Genomic DNA, 20,716 nt, shown 5'->3' with positions numbered 1-20,716 from the left:
TTCTTGCAGACTGGACATGCGGTTGAGCACGAGCAAATTTCTCCGCTATTCAGCGACGCCGAAGAAACGCGGGGCGGTTGTAGAGGCGCGAGAGGAAGAGAGAAGGCCGTGGCGAGAGCGGTGGACAGCGCGCTCGCGCTTGCCCGGGAGCAGGTCCGCTAGCGGCGGTGGCGGCGGGACAGATCGGACCCTCTCGGAGGTGGCACGCTGGTGGAATCTATCGCTGCCCCACATCGCGCTGCGCCCGCCGGTAACGTTCGCTCTCCGTAGGAGAGCCCACTGTGCCGATCGTCGCTGCCGTCCTCCTCGCTCTCCTCCCGAAGCGGAAAAAAATAAGTAAGGGTAGGGGAGAGTGTGCGGCGCCAGGAGAACTGGTTCTATTTTTCCAGCAATTTCCTTTTCTCTTTTTGTTCCCCTTACCCTCTCTTGTCGCGCCGCCGTGCGTGCGTGCGCCAACTCTCAAGAGTTGCGCGTGCACCACAGAGAGGATCGTGAAGGGGTAAGAGTGCCCTGTTGTTTTGTGCCGCTCGGCCTCTACGGCCAGAAGACGCGTGCGACGGAATCCAGTGGAGAAGAGAGCGACCGAGTGAGAAGAAGGCGGCTGGGCGAGAAGGCCCCGCGAGCGTGCCTCGCATGCCGCAGAAGACGTGCTTTCCCCGGAACGTCCTAGCTTCGGCAGCCTCGAGGGCTCCAGTACCGGTAATTGGCGCCGGACCGTTCGGACCGTTCCGTTGCGGCTCGGCCGTTATTTCCCGCCGTTAGCGAGAAGAGGTGGTCCGCCGCCGCTACCCGCTCCGTATCATTTGTGCGCGCGTGCGTCGTGGTGGTGGTCTCTTGGCGGTGTGGTTTCGGTGGTCGTCCCAGCCGCTGTGAACCGCGCCGGCGTCGAGGAGTCGTCGTACTGCGCGCACCCCCGCGACTTGCCCGGAGAACCGGGCGTTTGCGGTGGAAGGCAGTGGACGCCTCACGCGGCAAGATGCGCCAAGGAGTGCCCGGCTTACACGTCCTCAAGCACCGAAGTCCGTGGAAATCTGTGGTGACGACGACGTCGCGCCGAGGCGAGGTTGATGCCAGCCGGCGCTGACCGCAGCTGACTCGCAATGATCGTCTTGTGTGCGGTAAGGCGGTGCTTGTATCTGATGCGGTTCCACTTGAAACTAGTGCCTTGCTGCACCTTTGCGACGACGCATTTCTTCGATCATGAGGATGTTTTTTAGAGATTGTCAGATAAAAGTTTTAATATCATATAATTGCTGCAATAATTCTAAGTTATGCATGTATCGCACAAAGCAAACAAATATTTGCGCGATATTTTCCCAATTTACTTTTGGTTTCTGACGATAGTAGAGTTAGATTACATCCACCCGGATCGCGACCACATTGACTAAAGCAGGCATTTTAGTTTCGAGACATTAACATATAAAATTTTTCACAAGTACAGTATACAGCCGACAGGATACACACTTGTCCTGTGTATTAGGAGTTTGAACGATCATTTAAAGCTATGCTCATGCGGATGCCGTCTTGATGTCTACTTCGTCACGACACACACACAAAAAAAGAAAGCGCTATTTCAAGTTCCAGGCTAATCTCCTGCCAACCTGCGTCTATGTATTGTGTGTCGTTGTTACTAACTTTGCGTCGCGCAATTCTTCATCGCTACGTGACACCAAGAGAGTAATGGAAAGAGTGTATAACCTTGGTCTTGAATAAGCAAGCAAAGCGTCGGCATTCCTAATTGAGTAGCGAAACGTGCGCTTTCTTCTATACACCACTGCCCTTGTCATGCCTGCCAGCAGGTTTCGACAGTGGACTTAGGCAGCAGCGTTACGTGCTGCTATGTCACCCGCACCACTGCCAGCTGGAAAGGCAGTGGCCTAGTAGTTGGAACATGTTCCCGTTGTTAAATGTAAGTTGTAATAGTCTGCCCTTGCGCCAAAAAAACCATCATTATCATCATTTGTAACAGTAGAGGTATCATGATTTGGATCAAAGCCATGAGACACGCCACTGAAAATTTAAAACCTTCTGGAAGTAAATTTCTAACAAAGGTGTCTGGACGGTTGTAGTGAGCTGAATTCGGAAATACTGTTGCCACCTTTTAGTGCATGATCGTGTATTTCTTAACTCCTCTTGTCGTTAGTGTACCCATATGATACGGAATTGTTTGCGTCACTGTTACAAGGGACACAGATTTTTTACCAACTCTTTACTCCATGTTACGTTTCATTTCAACCAAGCTTGTGATGGGAATAATAAGAAACATTTTCTCGAAAACATAACTCATGGGAGCAAACCGTCTTTACTGACCGTATCTTCAAGCCTACATTGATACCCATCTTAAATCAAAATTGCCGATTGGGCGAGTTGAATGCACGGCTTTCGGCGCATTTTATAATCGGATTAGTGTTAATGCAGCACCTAATGTGGAGACATAGTGCATAGACAACCGGAGCGATTTCTTGAGCTTTTCTAGTGTTTACAGTTAGTGGCAACCAAAGATCAGGAACCGCTTACATATCGCACGAGTGCATACGTGCGCACACTCGGATTTTATTTTGTGGCATGCTCATATGTGCTCTTACGGCGGGGTGTAAGTGAAAGTGTGGTTCGTGTAGTGTGGGGTACAAAAATTTCTGCTTTAGATGGGTTTAATTTTAGTACCGTGTTTCAAATGCGTTATTCCTGTTTATATGCATCTAATGCTCGATTTTCTTGTAAGACTTCCTTCTTAACGCTAACCCAAACTCGGCATTCTCACTGTCTGGAACTAGGTTATCCCTCTTGAAAGTCTAAAAGAAGTTTAACACTGCAATTTCTCGATCCTGGCAGTCAGACGAAAATTTTCGACGTCTCTATCGAATCCTCGTGATTATATGAAGCACGCAAAATCGGCGTTTTTCTTCCTTGACGCTACATGTCCGGAAATAGCACCCTAAAAAGATCGCTGAAAAACGTAGAAAAAAAAATGAGCTACGTAGATTAGAAATATAGCTTGTAAATCCTACTTTTCCATCTCTTTTAACTTTTAATTCGATCTTTAATAATCCTTATTTTTATTCTTCTGTCAGATTTACTGCCATTGTTGCATTAACTTTATCCATTATTTCGGTAACACGATGCCATTATCACTTCGCATCTTTTTCATTTCCCTAGCTTGGTTGTTTACCTTGCGTGGAGGGCACAAAAAAAAAAAAGCAGCAAGATTTTTTCTTGTTTTGTCTCCTGACGGACTGTGTCGCTGAAGTGCAAGGGGTTCCTGGTTTGCGTTCAGTTGCCCAGGACGGTGACTCATCGATTTCTATTTCTTCTGGGTGTGCTCACTTACAACTATACGCCCCAGGTTGAGCGATTACCGAACTTAAAATTCTTTTGCTAGTTGTTGTTTTAGACGGGATGTTGAGTTTTTTCAAAACAATTAAGTAGCTGCATGGTTTACCTTCTTCAGTGCGTAATGCAGGGTTGAAATTTCTGTAAAAAAAAAGCATGAGAACAAAGAGCAGGCACTGATTTTGTGCATATTTTTTTGAAATTCTTTGGATTCGCAAATTGGTACAAATATACGGAGTTGCTCACACCATAGATTTAATTTACACACGTACGTGTGTTCAAGCTCTTTGCTCGAAGAGGTCCAAGTCGAATAAACCTCAATGAACATTCAATCTGTGAAATTTGCCTTGCATCTGTGTTTGACTCCAATGACTACCGTGTATACGAAATTTTTCCCGCACTACATCGTTCTCACCTCGTAAAGGCAAAGACGGCGGACCATATAAGCAAACAAAGTACCCCAGCAGACAGTAAAACACGTGTGTAGAGAGTATTGACGATCCATACGAAAAAGCAAAGCAAGAAAGGTCGTTGAAAAGGCAGACTCAAAAACGAAGTAGTTGCTGAATGTTGGAGGAGGGCAGCTCGAGTCCGTTAGAGAGCTCCGCAGTGCCACGGTAGACACCGTACTTAGTAAAAGCGAGCGTGTTCACGGTGGACAAACGGCAGGGCGCTTTGGAAAATTGATCACCGCCATTTCCGCGGGCAGAAAACGCCCCTGTGTCTCAGTGGCCTTGAGGTGACCCGGTGGCGACCGGGAGCAACAGTCTTTAGAAAGAGACCGCTGCGTGTCCATATGTGTCAGGTGCGGAGTCTCGCCTCGATCTTGCGTTCTACAGGCCACATCGTTGGCTCTGGAGGCAGTAAAGCGCACTCAGACGTATAGGAGTGGTTACGCTTGCTTGGTTGCGGACGTCGACAGCCAGGAAATTGAGTCCCGCCAGCGGCCGTTCTCTATGTATAGGGCCCAGGACAGGCCGCAAGTTGGCTTCCTTTGGCTGGAGTGAAATAAAAAAAATGAAATAAAGAAAGTGGATATACCAGCTGGGTATTCGAAAGTATGGTAGCGCCGCATAAAATTTATTCTCCAAATTTGGCTATAAACTTTTTACGACTTGGCCCCGCTGGTCTTTGCCTACAAGTGCGCGAGATGGCCCCTGGCATGAATGCTCAAGGTGCCATGTACAATTTAGCTTTTTATTCGAGAGAGGTAAATCTTGTAGCCACTGCCACAACGCAGCGCATACCTCCGTCTGTGCTAGACAGTAAATAAGAGAAAAGAGGCAAAGGCATATCCAGCGCCAACAGACTGAGCGGCTTACTGCCATAGCTTCCCGAACGTGCTTCGTACAGCAATTGGGCTGCATTCCACGTAGCGCGATAAAAAGCGTCCGCCAAGACGACGGTGCACTGCTGAAAAACAGGGTTGTGCAACTCTCTTGTGCTCCCACTATGGTGTGCATAGCATCAGGCTGCAGGTTTTAGGAACGTGCGATAAACGAGCTCTCTTTCTCTGTAGCCTTTTGCTGGTAATCCCCAAATGTTCGTGTGGCACCATTCTGCTTCGTGTTCGGTAAACCGGGCCACGCACGTCTGTATGCCTCCGGCGTGGTTAGCACAGGCGGTCCACATCGATACGGCGGCAGGTCCGTGGTGACCCAGTGTGGGTAGAGACTAGTTTTAGGCACTGGAGAGCGTCGAGAGAGGTCATGGCCCCTCACTTCCTTGCAGCCAGCCACTGTGCCGAGCACTGTAAAGGAAACGATTGCGTTGCCCGGGCCTGCAAAAAATGCTTTTTTCATACTAAAGTTCGTAGCCCTTGAACCTGATTGCGTGCAGCGGTTCGTGTAGTTTAAAACGCGATGCCAACCACGAAGGTTAGTTTAAAAGCAAACCGGAGAGGTAAAGCGCAAACTTAAAAAGAAGCAGCTGCTGCCGAGGAAATACACGCAGAGTTGATTAGCCCTGCCAAACACAGGAAAACGTGCCTGTGAACTGAAAATAAGCTGCGCCAGTATTTATTCCTGTCTGAGCTAAGGTAATCTTGATTTACCGTTCGCGTTTAATTTCGCTCGCAATGTAGGTACGTCAAGCCATGCGAAAATCGCTCACTGCTGCTCGTACCCAGCAATTCTGGACATAAGCATTTTTGAGCGGGAAACCGATTATGAAGACAATTTTTTCATATAATGTTAGAGTTCGCTATAACAATCAATATGCCCACAGATCACCCGACGGCAGTCTTGCATTTTATTTTCCATTCACGTTTTTGCTATCGTCGAAAACGTTCCCTATTGGTTTTCTATGGCAGTCTTAACTGTTCGACGCAATCGATGGAAGCACTTTAAAAGAAACATTTTGCTACATATCAGAATAATGGATTATTACCTTCAATATTTCTATAACTGTCTCTCACAATTTTCCAATTTTCAAAATTTTTGCCCGAATAAGCTGTACATGCGCATTGATTTGCATGTTCACCCAAAAGCTCTTCAACAAAAAGAAATAATTTCATATTTTATACAGAATTCTGGAAGAAATTCAGAAAAAATTGACTCGTTGCGTAGAATACTCCTCACGAATAACGAAAAGCTTTCGCAAGTAAGGTGTAGAATTCATAACCATTTTTAAACGCCACAGATTATTCAAAATTTCATACTCTGTCAATAAGACGGCATAATGGCCTGGTATAACGTTGTAGTTTGTGACCAGATTTTCTAAATAATTTATCATCTTGCGCCATTTCATTCTGAACCACTAAGCCGTAATCATATAGTTGCGGGCAGCTGTTCTGGCTTGTTTTGTGTTGTGTAGCTAACTCGCAGCACTTTTTAAACATCGGTGAAAATATTTAACAGGTGTATTAGGCTCTATCTGCCTATACGTAATCCTAGAGCCATTAAACCTCTTTGGTTTTCAGTTACGCGCAAGAAAGCATGCTTTGGCAAACCTTATTAATTTTGGTGGCCCTTCCTAACTTTTGTTTGAGTGCCGCCAAGGGCACTCTTTATATATATATACCGGGTGTTTCACCTAAAATGCTCTGCAACTTTCGAAAATTAGCTTCGTTAGATAAGAGAGCGCATTGCTCGACATAGCATTGCCAGTGGTGTAGCGCATCAGAATACAGTGAGGACTTGCTAACTAGTACGCTGCTGAACGAGTTTTGAATATTAAACTTTTTAACCATTACTTTTGGTCTCCTTATTTATTGAGAGGCGTATAGCCCACCATAATTAATATACACATCAGATGTTAGGATTTAGAAAACGCAGTTACTCTCGGCGTTTTGGCCCAACATATTTTGGCTATTTCGACGAGTTACGTTTCTCAGGGGGGGGGGGGGGGGGGGAATTGCTTTGCCTCCAAGCTTTTTAAAGCGCATGTATTTTTGCGCGATGTAGGAAAAATTGTTGACCTACAGCGCAGAGGGTAACTGCATTTTCGTAATTTCAAAAACTGACATGGGCATTACTTACGTGGGCTACACGGCTATTAAAAATAAAGAAGCTAACAGTAATAGTTAGAAAGTCAACAATTTATTATTAGTTCATCGGCCAGCTGTTAGCACTTTTTAGCTTTATTCTGATCGCTACATCACTGACAATGCTATACCGAAATAAGCGCTCTTCCAACTCAAAAACCTCTTTTTAAAAATTTCCGAACATCATAGGTGAAACACTAGTATTATGCAGCCGTTAAAAGGCCCTCCAGAATAATTTTTTTGAAGTACACAGGGCTCAGAAACTTCTCATTACCGTAGCGGCTATATTTCTTTCTCCCGACTCGGCCACATAAAACACCCGGTGGATGATAAACTATGAGGTCATCGCATTCAGTAAAAAAATAACTAGCTGCAGCAAGAGACAGCCGAAAAGCGGTTGAATGAACACTCCGTGTCGTTACAGTAGACAATTACTTTGCCTTCGACGACGAGCGATTTGTGGGTATTGTGAGCTTTAAATAGACAATGAATGCTTTCGATATTGGTTAAAGCGGCTAAAAACTGCAGAGTACAGCCGTTAAAGCCCTTTAAAGTTCATCGGTACATAAACGACATTTCATGCCTTGAAGGTCTGCCGTAGTAACGTTTGTTAAGCCTGCAAGCGTCTCACCCAGAAATATATTTTTTTAAAGTAAATAAATAATTAAATAAATAGCCGACGTAACACGGTAAATGACCATGACTGTACATTAGCGTAGACAACGTACATAAGTAACTGGTCTTCGAAAAAATGCCACGATATTTTTTTTTTTTACAGCTGAACCTGTCTCGCGGAGCATTCTTGTAATACGGGCGTTGATCTCACCGTCACGCTCTCCCAGCAGGCTTTTCGAGTAGAAAATGCGTGGCACCACCTTGAAGATGACAAGGAAAAGCCCTTGGCATTGCGCTCACTATTACAGCACAGTGCCAGGACAAGATTCCTGAATTCCTGAAATTGCTGCCTGATTCAGACTGAGATGGGCGCTGCGGAACGCATTCAGCCTTGCAGTAGCTCACTCATGCCTTGCTGATGACGTGTAAACGCCCACGTGTATGTATCGGTGCGGGTCAATGAAGAGCAGTAGGGGCGGTCTCTCTAGGGGGAAAGCCAACAGTGTTAGCAGTCAGCCCATCGCGCAATCCACGCGCAGCATACAAATCCAGCCGCACTGGTTCCCTCGAGAACGTGTGGAGAGTCCGGTTACGCAGCTACCGATACGCGAGACCTGCATTGCAAGCTAAAGCTCGATGCGGGGACTGGATGTTTTCCTTTTCGCGCAACTGGAGAAAGATGTTTGACTTTTTTCTCAGTTTCTTAGGCAGTGCTTTTGTTGGGCACAATATGGGAACAGTACCAACAAGGGTTAACGTTGCTTTGAACTGAAAGCAACTGTCGTTTTAATAGCGTTGATATGAATACACTTCCGAGAGGTTATATAATTTTGAATTATGCCACTGCAGCGCCTTTAATTGATGTCATCTATGCCGTTATACAGGTGGCATATAGATGACGGCCGTTGATGCCGCTGCAAAAAAAAAGGATGTTGCTGTTTCCAAAACAAGTGCGCTAATTACTCGGTATTAAGGCAAGCAGATCGACGCTCGCCTAATCCTTTGGCACGTGTGGCTCTAACAGCAGTGACAGTGAGCGTGAGCCATAGTACCGCCGCGCCGCTCGCAGGGCGACAGGCTTAAGAGAAAACGTCCGTGCTTTGAACCTCTGTACGGCAGCTGAAGAGCCACAAGCTTCACAAATCTTCAAACTCGAATTAAAGTTGTAGGAGGTGACCTGAATAGACTAAATATAATGGATGTGATTGAACAATAAAAGCTCGCGCGCATGCGCGCTATTTCCATGCGAAGTATCTAAAGAAAGTTTAAGTGGACAAACAGCGCTATAAGAAAGGGATGAAGACCCGCTGTGGTGTTTGTCCCTCTACATCCCTGTTCTGTAGCGCCGTTTTTCCACTCAAATATTGCTGTGAAATCGCGCCACTGAAGTGTTATCACATTGTACGTGACCGAAATCGGCTAACGAACTGTTTCATTGAGCCATGCGTCAGTGCTCTTTGATGAGGACTCCCGCCAAACAATTTCTCTCCCTGCTTCTCTGTAGGGGAATCTCATTACTGGTGAATGGTGTCGGAACCTGTTGCCTGGCACTAATTTGACAAGAGTGGGTGAAATGCAGACGCGTCCTGTCGTGCCCAATTTTCCCATTTCGTGACTCGCCGTAAGGCAGCGAATTAACGAATTAAAAGCGCGTGTATGTTCATTATTTCCGCAATGCAACTTCCTTCCTTTGGTGGCAAGAGTGTAAGGTTTAAGCTGAGCGTGTTTTCTGTGGCGCCCTGCCCGCCGCAGCAACCGGCTGGACGAGACTGCGGCCTTATCTGCAATGAATACTCTGCACTCGGTCACAACAAAAGATCGCAGATAAATTGGAAAACAGTTGAACAAAACCCACGCTTACGGCAGCGATGTCAGCAACAGCGGGAAAGTTTTGCTTGAATTTAAAATACAATTTCATCCGCACGAAACAAGCATTTCGTTGTAACAGGCTCTTTCCTATTTTTTGCAGCAAACATTAAACGCAATGTTTATGCACATTACGCACATGCATCAGGCCCCGAAAACGCCTTCGCCATGGTGTAGCGGTGGACAGGTGGCACTGCCGGCTTGTTCAAAGCAGATTGACAGCTTTGTTCAAGAAGCTGAGATTTTTCCCAGCCTTCTTATCAACTTCGCGCTCAGCGCAAATTTAGCGCTTTATAAACTGGAAAGTGATAGAACGGAAAACTAATGGGTTGAATCAGTCATTACACTCTGCACTCAGAACTTAAATGTGTCACCACGCTGTTTTATTTAATTGAAGAACATCGGGCCCATCGTACCCAGCACCGCAATATTTTCTGACACGTAACTTAAAAGCACAATTATTTGCAGCGACAAAGTTAATAGGATTTTAGTCGTTTGAAGAAAATATAAAGTAATATATAAAGCTCCAAATTTTTTGGAAATGATTTAGGAGGAAAGGAAATAATGGCCCGAACACCGCAAGAACACAACATAAACGAGGAAGGTTGGCCATGTTCTGGGAGATGAAAGTGAGTTTTCTTTTACCGCGGGCTTTCCCGACGGTATCAGCAAAAGATCATACAGGAAGCATAGCAGGAAGAAAATATGTCTAAACTAAATATCGCTAAGCACAATACCGTTGAATGTAAGCACCGTTCGAGATCAGGAAAACGGGTGCAGTTTAAAGAGATTTTCCCCTGCGGAGAATCTCCTGCAGATAGACTTCACTCTGTAATCAGGGTACTCCCCGGCAGCGTATCCTGTTTTTTTTTTTACGAAAGCTTATCAACGAACGAGCGGGTGAAAACCCACCGCCAGATAATGTGCTCTACCTTATTCCCCATGACTAACGCTTCTAGAACGATTAGTGATATCCGCCGGTTTCCAGAACCTTCATAGAAATCGTGTCTTGTTTTCCATACTGAAGTGCGCAGAAGTTCCGTAAGCTTTAGGCCTTCCTGTCAGCGAAAGAATCCTTTATTAGACGGAGAAATGCAATAGAGTGGAGGGGGCAATTGCCAGTCTTCGTAAATTAAAGCAAAAAGAGCAGGTAGTTCAGGACATACACTGGCGAGAAATTTGCAAAATACCAGCGAAAAATTTCCATCTTCTCACTTTCAGTTTTATCTCTTGCTTTTGAAAATAACTAAATGTACTAGAAAAAGCACAGTGCGAACAACTCAGCGTTTGCCCGTTTTGTCCCCTGAATAAATCTATTTTGCTCAGAAGGCTATGGTAACTATGTTTCACCGTATTTTTTGCTCGCGTTTCCATTTCTCCTATTCACAGCCTAAAGCTTGCACCTTCGCATTTTCTACTCTTTATTTTTGTTTCAGTCAGTGACATTCATCGTTTTAAGCATCGTTTCACCTTAATAAATTCCCTTCTTCTGGATTATTTCGACTTCGTTCATGTATTTTTATGGTTTGGCATCGCGATGTTTCTTGAATTCATCCTAGAGCTCATGGTGAAAATGCCGCCCATGGGAGTGGGCGAATAGAGCTCATGGTGCGCTCATATTCACTTTCGCTTGCCGAAAATCATTGCTTCAGATAGAAGCTTTATGCTGAGCAACATATATGAGCAGAAAGGACGCGTGTCGGGTCATTGTTGACGCACCACTTTCACACGACCCTGACCGTGTGTTTTCAAGCACAACACCGGCAGTGCACGACGGTCTGCTAATTTTGGCTGCTTCAATGTTAAAGGGCCACTAAAGAGGTTTTATAATTTGACGAGATTCAAGGGGTCGAATTTTTGAAACGTCCGTGACGTTATCACGGAGCTTCTCAGCATCTTTCCGATTTCAAGCTATGATTACATCACTATTTATAATGCCACCTCAAGAAAACAACGTGCATTAACTAAATGCTTCATACATTCGAGCACTTGAGGATTCTGGAATTCTCAAAAGCCGGTCCAGATACCCTCTAAGTAAGCAACTACGTACAAACCCAGCTATTATTTGCGGCTGAATTCTTCCCTATTATGTTTTTCATGTTTTCTTATTATTGTGCAACTTTACTTTAATAAAAATATTTTTATTTGCGCGCAGTGTTTATGAGACCATTTTTGGAGCTATTCTTTATTGCGAATAATGCAATGAAGCCACTGATAGGGCCCGTCTACCCATCAGCTCGCCCATAATTTACACAAAAGGATAAAAAATTCAATTTATCCTTATACAAGTAAACCTGAAGTAGCGTAAAAGGAAACGTGTGGATACTCGAAACGTCTTTCATCAACCACTCTTACTGTGCATTGCTATTCGGGTTCTGCGACCCGCAGGCAATCGCATACCAATTACTGTGTCCAGGACGAATGCTCTGAAGCGGCCTTTCCCTCCGGCGTGCGTAGCGCATTCAGCGCATGAGTTCTGCTCCTCAAGGCTGCCAAAGACACTGTTGTGCGATAACGTTACCGGAGACCGGTTTAGAGGCTGGAATGCAGTTGGCTTCCCAATTAGAACCGCACCTAGATAACTCGCGCCCGTCGCGGAGGCTGAGCTGGCCGCCATCCGAGACAGACCTCCTTAAGGAACAAATGAGCATAAGCATTTAAATGTAACAAACAAACAAAAACTTCCGAAGGCTACGAAGAAAGTGCTTTCGTTTTCGCAACACGTACCGATGTGTTTGAGGACATTGGCCCTCTCTGTTTTGTTTTACATTCTGTATGCGCGTTTTTGTTTTACGGAACGCAACATTTTCCATGGGTGTTGGAAAACCGTCTGTGCGGCAAAAAAATGGAACCAAAATATGCATTAGGTAGTACCGCGTTGGTGTGCGATACTAAATCCGCCAATCAGCGTCAAACCGAAGACAAATGCAGCCGTACTAGATGCAAATTATGCCTTCCCTCGGGTGGGGGCAGGGCGCTAAGGCAAGCCACATAGCAACCTGCCTAATAAGCAGGAACGATCTTGACTCCGGGACCCGCTCTGAAAGCGATTGACGTTAGACCGACGCACTCGCTTCCGTTCCCGATGCGCTATCTTAGCAAGAAAATAAGGGTTGCGGCCTTCGCGGAACAGCGCGTCAGGCTCATTTGATTAGAGCGCTATGCTCTAGCAGCTATGCTTCATGCCTCGTGCAGCGAGAACGTTTTGTGGTGTTTTATCTTTTCTTAGGTAAGGGTCCTTTAATTGCTCTTCCTATTAACCTGCATGGTTCGGGCAAGCTATCGATTTTTCATACTCCCCACCGATTAAGTTGCTGCTTCCAAACACCTGGAGCCGGATTTCAGATCGCAGTGCTTTGCAATTTTATGCGCTTGCGCGCGGAACACCGTCCAGAATGAAACTGATTTAGCAGCAACATCGATAGACACTAGAAAACACTTAAATTTCATTTTGGTCAACATTTAGCTTCTATGTTTTGAGCACTGCATCGTTTTATGTTCAAGCGGGCGTGTATTTAAAGGCTACCTTCGCCTGAAAATTCAACAAAGTAAAGCATCACCAGTGGGCTGCCAGGAAGCAAGATTCACAAGTACCAAATCTGCAGAGTAATTTTTCGTGTCGCATGACACTCATTCTGCCTTTTCTCTAAAAAAAAAGCTAGGTGATTAGTATGAGAGAGACAGAGAAATGAATTAAATTGGCGCCCGTAAAAAAATGAAGGGGGAGAAGGCTATAACCTGAACTCCCATTCATTCCCCTAACCGTTGGCCGGAATCCCTTGACACTCGGCGGCGGTCACCACGAGACGATGACTTTGCGCGGCTCCTCTGCTTCGTGGCTGCGACGATGTTGCCAGAAAAAATTCATACTAACCACGAGTAGAAATGTAGAATATTCCTTACTGGTATGAAGTTTTTTTGCAGCATCGTTTTAGCTACCAGCAGGCACAAAAATACTTACTGAGCGAATAACACCTCTTCGTCTTGGCCAAAACTCCAAGTATAATCGTGCTGATGAGGCTGCTTTTACCCAGACGTCTACTTCGACCTTAGTTATTTCATGCAGCCCAAAAAACGGGGGTGAGCCAGATTTTGATATCTGGTAGTTCATGTGAGGTTCAGTTGTTCGCAACCGTGAAGCCTTTGCCGAAAGTAATTGGGACACTACGAGAGAAATCGCAAGAAACGCTTCGCCATAATTTCCGGGCCCTGTTTTAATTCGCTTAAGCCCGTAAGCTTCATCCAGACAATACGACAACACCCGCAGAAAGTTAGCGAGAGCACCATGTTATCCGAATATTTTCCGTGAAGTGTGAACTGAGCTGTTGTTCTGGCATTACGTACAATTTGAAGTTCCGAACACGATACCACAGGGACGAGGACGCGAAGACGATGAAAGTGCTTAAGTTGTGGGCATTTGTTTCGAGAAGAGTACTGGCAATTTTTCAATAGTAGGCAATATTTATGTGTTGACCCATGGTTGTGATAACACCAGGTTTCTTAGTGTGTAGTTCTTATTGGATGATTGCATTCATTTTCGATAAGTAGCCATTAATCACATCTAACTAATTACTTTGTGCTGGTTTTCATGGAACGTTGTGCAAAGCTGAAGAATTCAGTACATACGTAATCATAATTCCTTTGCTCAAAACAAGTTCAGGTCGTGTTTGGCGTCATTAAATGTTTATTTCAACTAATTAAATGCACTAATCTGAAGTCAACATCTTTCATCCGCCAATTCGTTGAAATTCATGGTCGATGATGATAAGCAGAGCTAGATAGGAAGATAACAAAAAGCCATGATGCAATGAAGCCGCTAAAACTGCACTTTAACGACGAACGATGACATCTTGCCACGTGTCTTTATAAAATGCGCATTTGCTCGTCATGTTCACAAAGTGTAACTGCCGCAGCTCAGGCTACTGTCATTGATTGGCTGCATATCTTCACGTACTGTAATTACGCCTCCCGTTGATATACAAGACCTCTCAGAATGTGGCTGCCAAGGTTGCTTTGGCCATGCCTGTTGAAGGCTGTCTGGGTGGGGCGGTTTTGGACAACGCGTGCGGCATTCATGATGTTTGCTGGAGTATTTTGTTCGCAGTCACCTTTTATAGTGTGCCTGCTTTGCTATAAGAAATAGGTTCGGATTTCTAGTCCATTTGCAGCTAGAAGAATGCAGGACTGGCGTACAAATGGTCTACCGTCGCCTTCGCGCAAACTTCGGCAATCTGACCTACTTAGGCAACAGAGGTGTTCAAAATAGAGCATCACGTTTGCGTGTTTGATTAAGGCTGTGCAAGTGCTTCGTTTTATTCAGTATAATCAACCAAGGTTCTTATTAAAGTGGTGCCTAATGAATGAAGAGAGGGAAACGCAGATAAAAAACAAACTAATGCAACCTTTCAGATATTCTTTTTTTTAATTTACCAGAATTCAATCGATTTCAATCGATTGCCAACCGTGGTAGGTAATTAAAGCCACCAGGTACGCTGGGCAGATGTCAGATGGAGGAGAGGGACATCCCCTCTCCCCCTTCAGCGGTGAGGAGGGACAGGGAAGTGTGTGGAGAGGACAAAAGAAAGGGTGGGAAGCGGCGGGTGGCTTGCGAGGATACATCGAAAGCGGAGGAATGCGTAACCGGAAGGTGACTGCCACGGGGAGAACATAGAGGGCGCCTAGACTTGGGGGAGAAGGTCATGACAAGGGCGGCCGAATGCGCATCTTTCCCGTGGTTCTACGGCAGAATGCAGGGCTATACAGCTGCACAAAATCTGCAACATATTTCACTGACTCATTCACTATAAGCCGGTAAGCCTAGCTAGCACTGCCACTATTTTTACGATCGCTGTAAGCTGTCAGCAGTGCTCGTTTGTACACGGCTGGCTATTTTTATTTAAGTAGCTGCTTCAGAGTTAATTAGGTGCATTAATCGCATATATACTGAATATTATATTGCTCCTGCTTTGCCACAGCGACAGTTTAAAGCTGTTTCTGCGCGCGAAAAGCAGGCAGCGACCTCTGACACCTTTTACCGATTTGTGAATCCTGTTTTGGCTGAACGCTTGTTTCGACACTGCCCGTATCATAATCCTTCACACAGCTTCCTACGCTGTTCTTAGTATCATGCGCAAGGTAATAGATCTAACCTTCCAGGACAATTTGCCTACGTGCGAACGCACGAAGTCACACACATTAAAAAATCGCCGTAGGGCAAAGTGTATTCTGGACATCTTCCTGAATGTTGGCGTCATGTCTGCTTGATGTCTTTGTCAACATTTAACATTGTGTGCATCAGAAATAGAATTCGCCGTCATACTTCCAGAACCGGTAATTTGTCACGTGCTATCGAACGTTCTTGTTCTGGCGGGATACTTGGTGACAGATGTCGAACTCATTCACATTGTGGTAACAACAGCGATACAAACTCCGGAGGGCTATCTTTCGCCTGCATCGGAAGAATTTTTACCGCGCATGTTGAAAGTAGCAGCCAGAACAGCGAGTGACTAACGCCCATACTATCAGTGCATGGGCATGCTTGCGTGCGTTTTTCACTCGGGTGCGATGAAAATTGTTAAGGAGAGATCGGAGCCTCTAAAAAAAATTACAATTTCACGGCCCAAGTCTTCGGTCTTGGGACAAGTTCAAGTTTTGTACTTCGCGCTGCATCGCTATTTTAATGAATTCTTCGTACAGAGGTCACGCAGAACGGCTCAATGAAACTCTTCCACGGGGACATCGCTTGTCCGTGCCAAATGTTTCGGTCATCAATTGCAGGTCACTGACCGTGTCTTCTCTAAAAGAGAATACTGCGTTCCGAGCGTCGACACGTGCTCCTGGTAGACAATGTACGTTACTGGCTTGTGCACTACCGAGGCTCTCTGCCTTATCAATGCGTGAAGACGTGAAGAAGAAAGCGCTCGTGTTCTCCACGCCATCACCTCGCGCCCTCTGCTCCTCCTCACCACCTTCATCGCGTACGTGCGCAGCCGCCGCGTCCGATTAAGGCGACGCAGCGTTCGTCGGTGGAGAAAATGCGGTCAGTGGCCCGCTTCAAAAGAACCGCGTTATAAAATCGAGGACAGGGCGCACAAACACAGCCAGGGCAGCCCACGTCCTTGTCACCGTCGGCTGAGTGCGCATTGTTCGCCGCGGGGCCAAGCCGCATCGAAAGCGCGGCGCCGAGGGAGAGGAGGATGGAAGCCAAAAAAGAAGAGCGCGGGGAAATAGCTCCAGCAGAGAGGCTGCTCACAACCGAGGAAATGCCTTCACAGTTCGGAAAGCGCGCCTATCGAAAGTAAACTTCATTTCGGCACAACGGTGTCGCGGAGAGAAAAAAAAAGCAGAGCTATTACGAGGGAGTCATGAGCAGAGCCGCTACCGCTCTGATTGCTTTTCCATTCTCCGTGTCGACACGTAGCTCCAAGCGCCTCCCCTCGCCTGCCATTTCATACGTGTAAGGGGCCGTGAGACTGGGTGCCAAGAAAGTGGTAAATACGAGGCTGATATGTTCGCGGACCTCCGTCTGTTCGGCTTGCGAGGCGTGGTGCCGTTTTTGCAGCGTCGTAGTCAAGCTCGGTGTAGACTGACAACAATGAGGTTGTGCGGCGCGTGCCTTTCGCTGGACAGCTCCTATTGTTTCAGGCGTCGTACACCTGGTTCGTAAGGTGAAGCGGGGAGGCTTGTCTATCAGTATATATAGACAATGTGCTCTGAGTAACAGCTGTGAAAGAAGCCGTTGAAACGTGCTGCCAATGGCAGCCTGCAGTTCTAGGTGTCACTCTGTGAACTGACGGTTCGTGCTGCTGTTGTTCGGTTGGTTTATGTCTTTATTTCTTGGTGATTTTCCGCAAAAGTGTATGCATCCTCGTGCTCATCACTCCATCATCGACCGGCTACGTCCATAGGAGGGTTGAAGGGTCACCCATGTATTTCCGATTTTCCCTGTCCTCCGTGCTAAGCTGTTGTAATGTAGCAGTACTTGCCACTCACAAGTTGAAAACTACGTGACAACGTTGTTTAGCTAGGAATGCTTCGTAGTAGTAACAGGTATCTGAGCGGTCTTGTCGATGTTAAAGAATAACAGAGCGTGAAGATAAACAAGTGCCGGGCGTTGACGCCAATCCACAAAACAGCTAGGTCCCCAACTTTAAACGATAAGTAGTGGCTTAGTGTCTTTTAACCCTGATGATTTGCCGGTCGTTGTGCCGCGTTACCTTTGCCTGCCCTAATACAGAGCCGCGTTGCAAACCGGACGTATACTGCATTCATCAACGCCCACTCAAGGGCACTCCTCTAATGTATTTCCTGGTATTGCTTCAATAAAACTTGCCATATTTTTACTGACGCTTCTCAGGCTCATAACTTTATGGGCAGCAGCATCGGGCTCTATGGCTTCGCTGTCAAATGGCCTCCTTGTGACCGGCCTTCTAGGCCATTGACTTCTGAATCGCACTTTTGTGACCGGCCTTCTAGGCCATTGACTTCTGAATCGTACTTTTGCGCAATTCCGTTGTTATGAAATTAATTCCTCGGCAGTTTTCCATGTTTCCTTTGAAACACTTCTCTTCATTGAAAACGGAAGCGCAGCTTTGCTCCGGAATATTTGGCCGAACTTCAAAAGGCAGACTGCAATGGATGCTCAGGAGTTGAGGCAGTTTCCCCCTTTTCCTTTCTAGAGGCCTGCTAGGCGAAAGAAGGACCTCAATTTTTTTTTTCAGTACGAAATGCCAATCGCCGATTATATGATGCAACAGCCTCTACCACAGCTTGGTACACTCGGTGTATTCTGCAGAGAAGACTGTTCCATCGCGCAGGAGGTTTGAAATGTCAGCCTTGGCAGAGGCTGAGCTGTGGGATAGGAAAGGAGGGAAATAACGACTGCATCACAGTAATGGTTCGCCCACGCGCAATTCGGAGATTTGTGTGCAGCGCGCCCTGATTTGGGGCTGGACTGGTATGGCGCGCCAAATGACTTCCGTGGGCCTCTCACGGCAACAATTATGCCTGAGTGGGTGCCAAGTTTGGCTTTGTGAGCCACCCTCAGAGCATCTCTACAGGAAGATTAGCTGCCACTTTTGCTACGCATTTGTTTCTTCTGAAGAGGCGACCGGAAAAGAAAGTAAGGATAAATGAAGAGAACATGTCTAGCATTCTGACAAGCTGCAAAATAGAAAAAAAGAAACACTGAAACGGCTACAATAATTTGCGCTACGTTCAGTGTCATTTGCTTCGTGTTCGAGCCGTAAATTTTATGCTCGTTTTCAGCAACACAATCCGAAAAATACGTTGTCAGTATCGGCTTGATGCAGACAGGCGCCTCACTCGGGTCAATTTGCAACTCAGAATAAGATTGTGGTACTTTTCGGTACAACTGTTTGCAACCCTGATTGCACCAAGAAGGAAAATGCATGTGAAGGCAATAAGAAGTCCATGACCAGAACTCGTTGTTCTTCAAGTAGTGATCCGTGTTTGTGAACTGTCTTCAAGCAGTGGTCATGTTTGTGATCGACAACTTCTCTATGGTGTCTTTGTCTGAAAAGATCCATTTTCCTAGAAATGGCAAATTTATGAAAACTTCACAGTGTCAAAAAGAAAGACCATTGCAACAATGCATAAGCGCGTGCAGCCATGATGAGCCTTCTCGTACGATTTCACATTAAGCTTTGGATACCCCCATCGGTGCGGACAATAACTACTGGGAAATACACGTTCCCAATGAATTTTGCAAATTTCAAAGCATTTTGCCTGAAAAAGCGCACGCATGAAAACTCGACGCATCAGAGCCTCCAAAGTGGTGTCCTGTAATGCGCTGCAATTTCGACAGTTCTAGATAATTTCTCACCATTTGTTTTTAAGAATAAGGAGTCATGCTACAAAGATTGTTTGCCCCACTATTAAATCACTGCGAGAGCTCTGTGGTTATGTGTGGGCGTGTTTGTTTTTTCTCGGAGTTTATTCTTTCCAAAAAATTTGAAGGTTTTCCATGTTATATATGATATATGATCGATGTTATATATATATATATATATATATATATATATATATATATATATATATATATATATATATATATATATATATATATATATATATGATCCACAAGATCTACATATTTTCCTCTTTTGTTTTCTAAATACCAAACAGCAAGTAACCGCTCTCTTATACACAAGCACGTAGTAGAGCAACAAGGAATTATTGAGGTAGTAGTGGCGTAGACAATCTGTCAGAGTTTGTCACTTGTAATAATTACATTACCACTTTCCAATGTTTAAGCCGCAACTGGTGCATTCTCATACCGCTAGAAGCGCAGCACTCAGAACGAACACCCTTTCCGAGCTCACGTGGGATACAATAAAAATGTGCACATCCAGCGTTCAGGCTGTAAACATGGTAGAGCCCAGGACAAGCATGCGCTGGAATGGTATCGGTGCAAATATTTCCCACACTTCATAAACTCAATTTTCAACGAAGTCTTGCAAGACCAAAAATGAGCAAGACTTCTTTGAAAATTGAGTCTACAAATGAGCAAGATTTCTTTGAAAATTGAGTCTACGAAGTGTGGGAAATATTTGAGCCGATACCGTTCCAGCGCATTCATGTCCTGGGCTCTACCACTTTCGTAGGCTCAATTTTCAAAGAATTCTTGTTCAAGAAGCAGTACATCACCTTTTCATCGTACAACGAGAGCGAACAATAGCTCGTAAGTCTCGAATGCTGCACGCATTTTCACTCTTTCTTTTTTTTTAAGGCTTGCGCTGTGTGCCATTGCACACACAGCCAGCATTCTTTGTGCAGAATGCATAGCCGCTGCGCTGCTAATCGCAGGCAGCAATTTGTTCTGCACTATATATGACCCATTTCTCATGCTTGGCATGGCAGCGCAAAAAAATATGCATAAATTTCGTCAACTCTTTGGTGCTGATTGGATCTAAGTGCTCAGTGTGCGCAGACTACGGCCGGGAAGAGGCTTGCAGAGGTGTTATAGTCCCGAGAGAGGCTTTCTTGCAAGGATGTTCTCATCTCATTCACATAGACAGGCGAGTCACCTATAACCAGGTGACTGACTTTTGGAGAGGAAGGAACATTCGAAGTCTACATTCAAAGTCCACAATTTGTCGCACAGCGTGTTCCAGTTTGAGAAGTACAGGGCTATTCGCGATAAAATCCGCCGAAAGGATGAAACGCTAAAGGTGGTATGTCTAAGTCAGACGCGTCGCTAAATCAAAATTTTTCGAAAAACTTTTACCAGCTAGTGTTTGCAGCGGCTTTTCGAATTCACTCAGAAACACAAACGTGCACTTGTATGCGAAACGATAGCAAAAGTCTGTTTCTCGCATGTGTGTACTTGTGAACGCAGTGATCAATTACCGTTCAGTGTCATGTCCCAGACTATTGTAGCCAGATTTGTTACCTCCTGCT

The 20,716-nt window shown here is 45.5% G+C and overlaps 1 protein-coding gene across 1 annotated transcript in view; it reads left to right on the top strand.

The window, feature by feature from the left end:
* The first annotated feature begins 461 nt into the window (after positions 1-461).
* The window catches only part of LOC144121848 (uncharacterized), a 31,544-nt gene continuing 11,289 nt past the window's right edge, over positions 462-20,716 (top strand). The window contains exon 1 of the mRNA XM_077655264.1: positions 462-1,118. Within this exon, the coding sequence (XP_077511390.1) occupies positions 1,101-1,118 (18 nt within the window). The 5' untranslated portion in view covers positions 462-1,100. The remainder of the gene's footprint in view (positions 1,119-20,716) is intronic.

Source organism: Amblyomma americanum, chromosome 2 (assembly GCF_052857255.1).
Source record: "Amblyomma americanum isolate KBUSLIRL-KWMA chromosome 2, ASM5285725v1, whole genome shotgun sequence".
In the NCBI taxonomy this organism is placed as follows: domain Eukaryota; kingdom Metazoa; phylum Arthropoda; class Arachnida; order Ixodida; family Ixodidae; genus Amblyomma; species Amblyomma americanum.
Note: the sequence above shows the minus strand (reverse complement) of the source record. Positions and strands in the feature narration are given on the sequence as shown.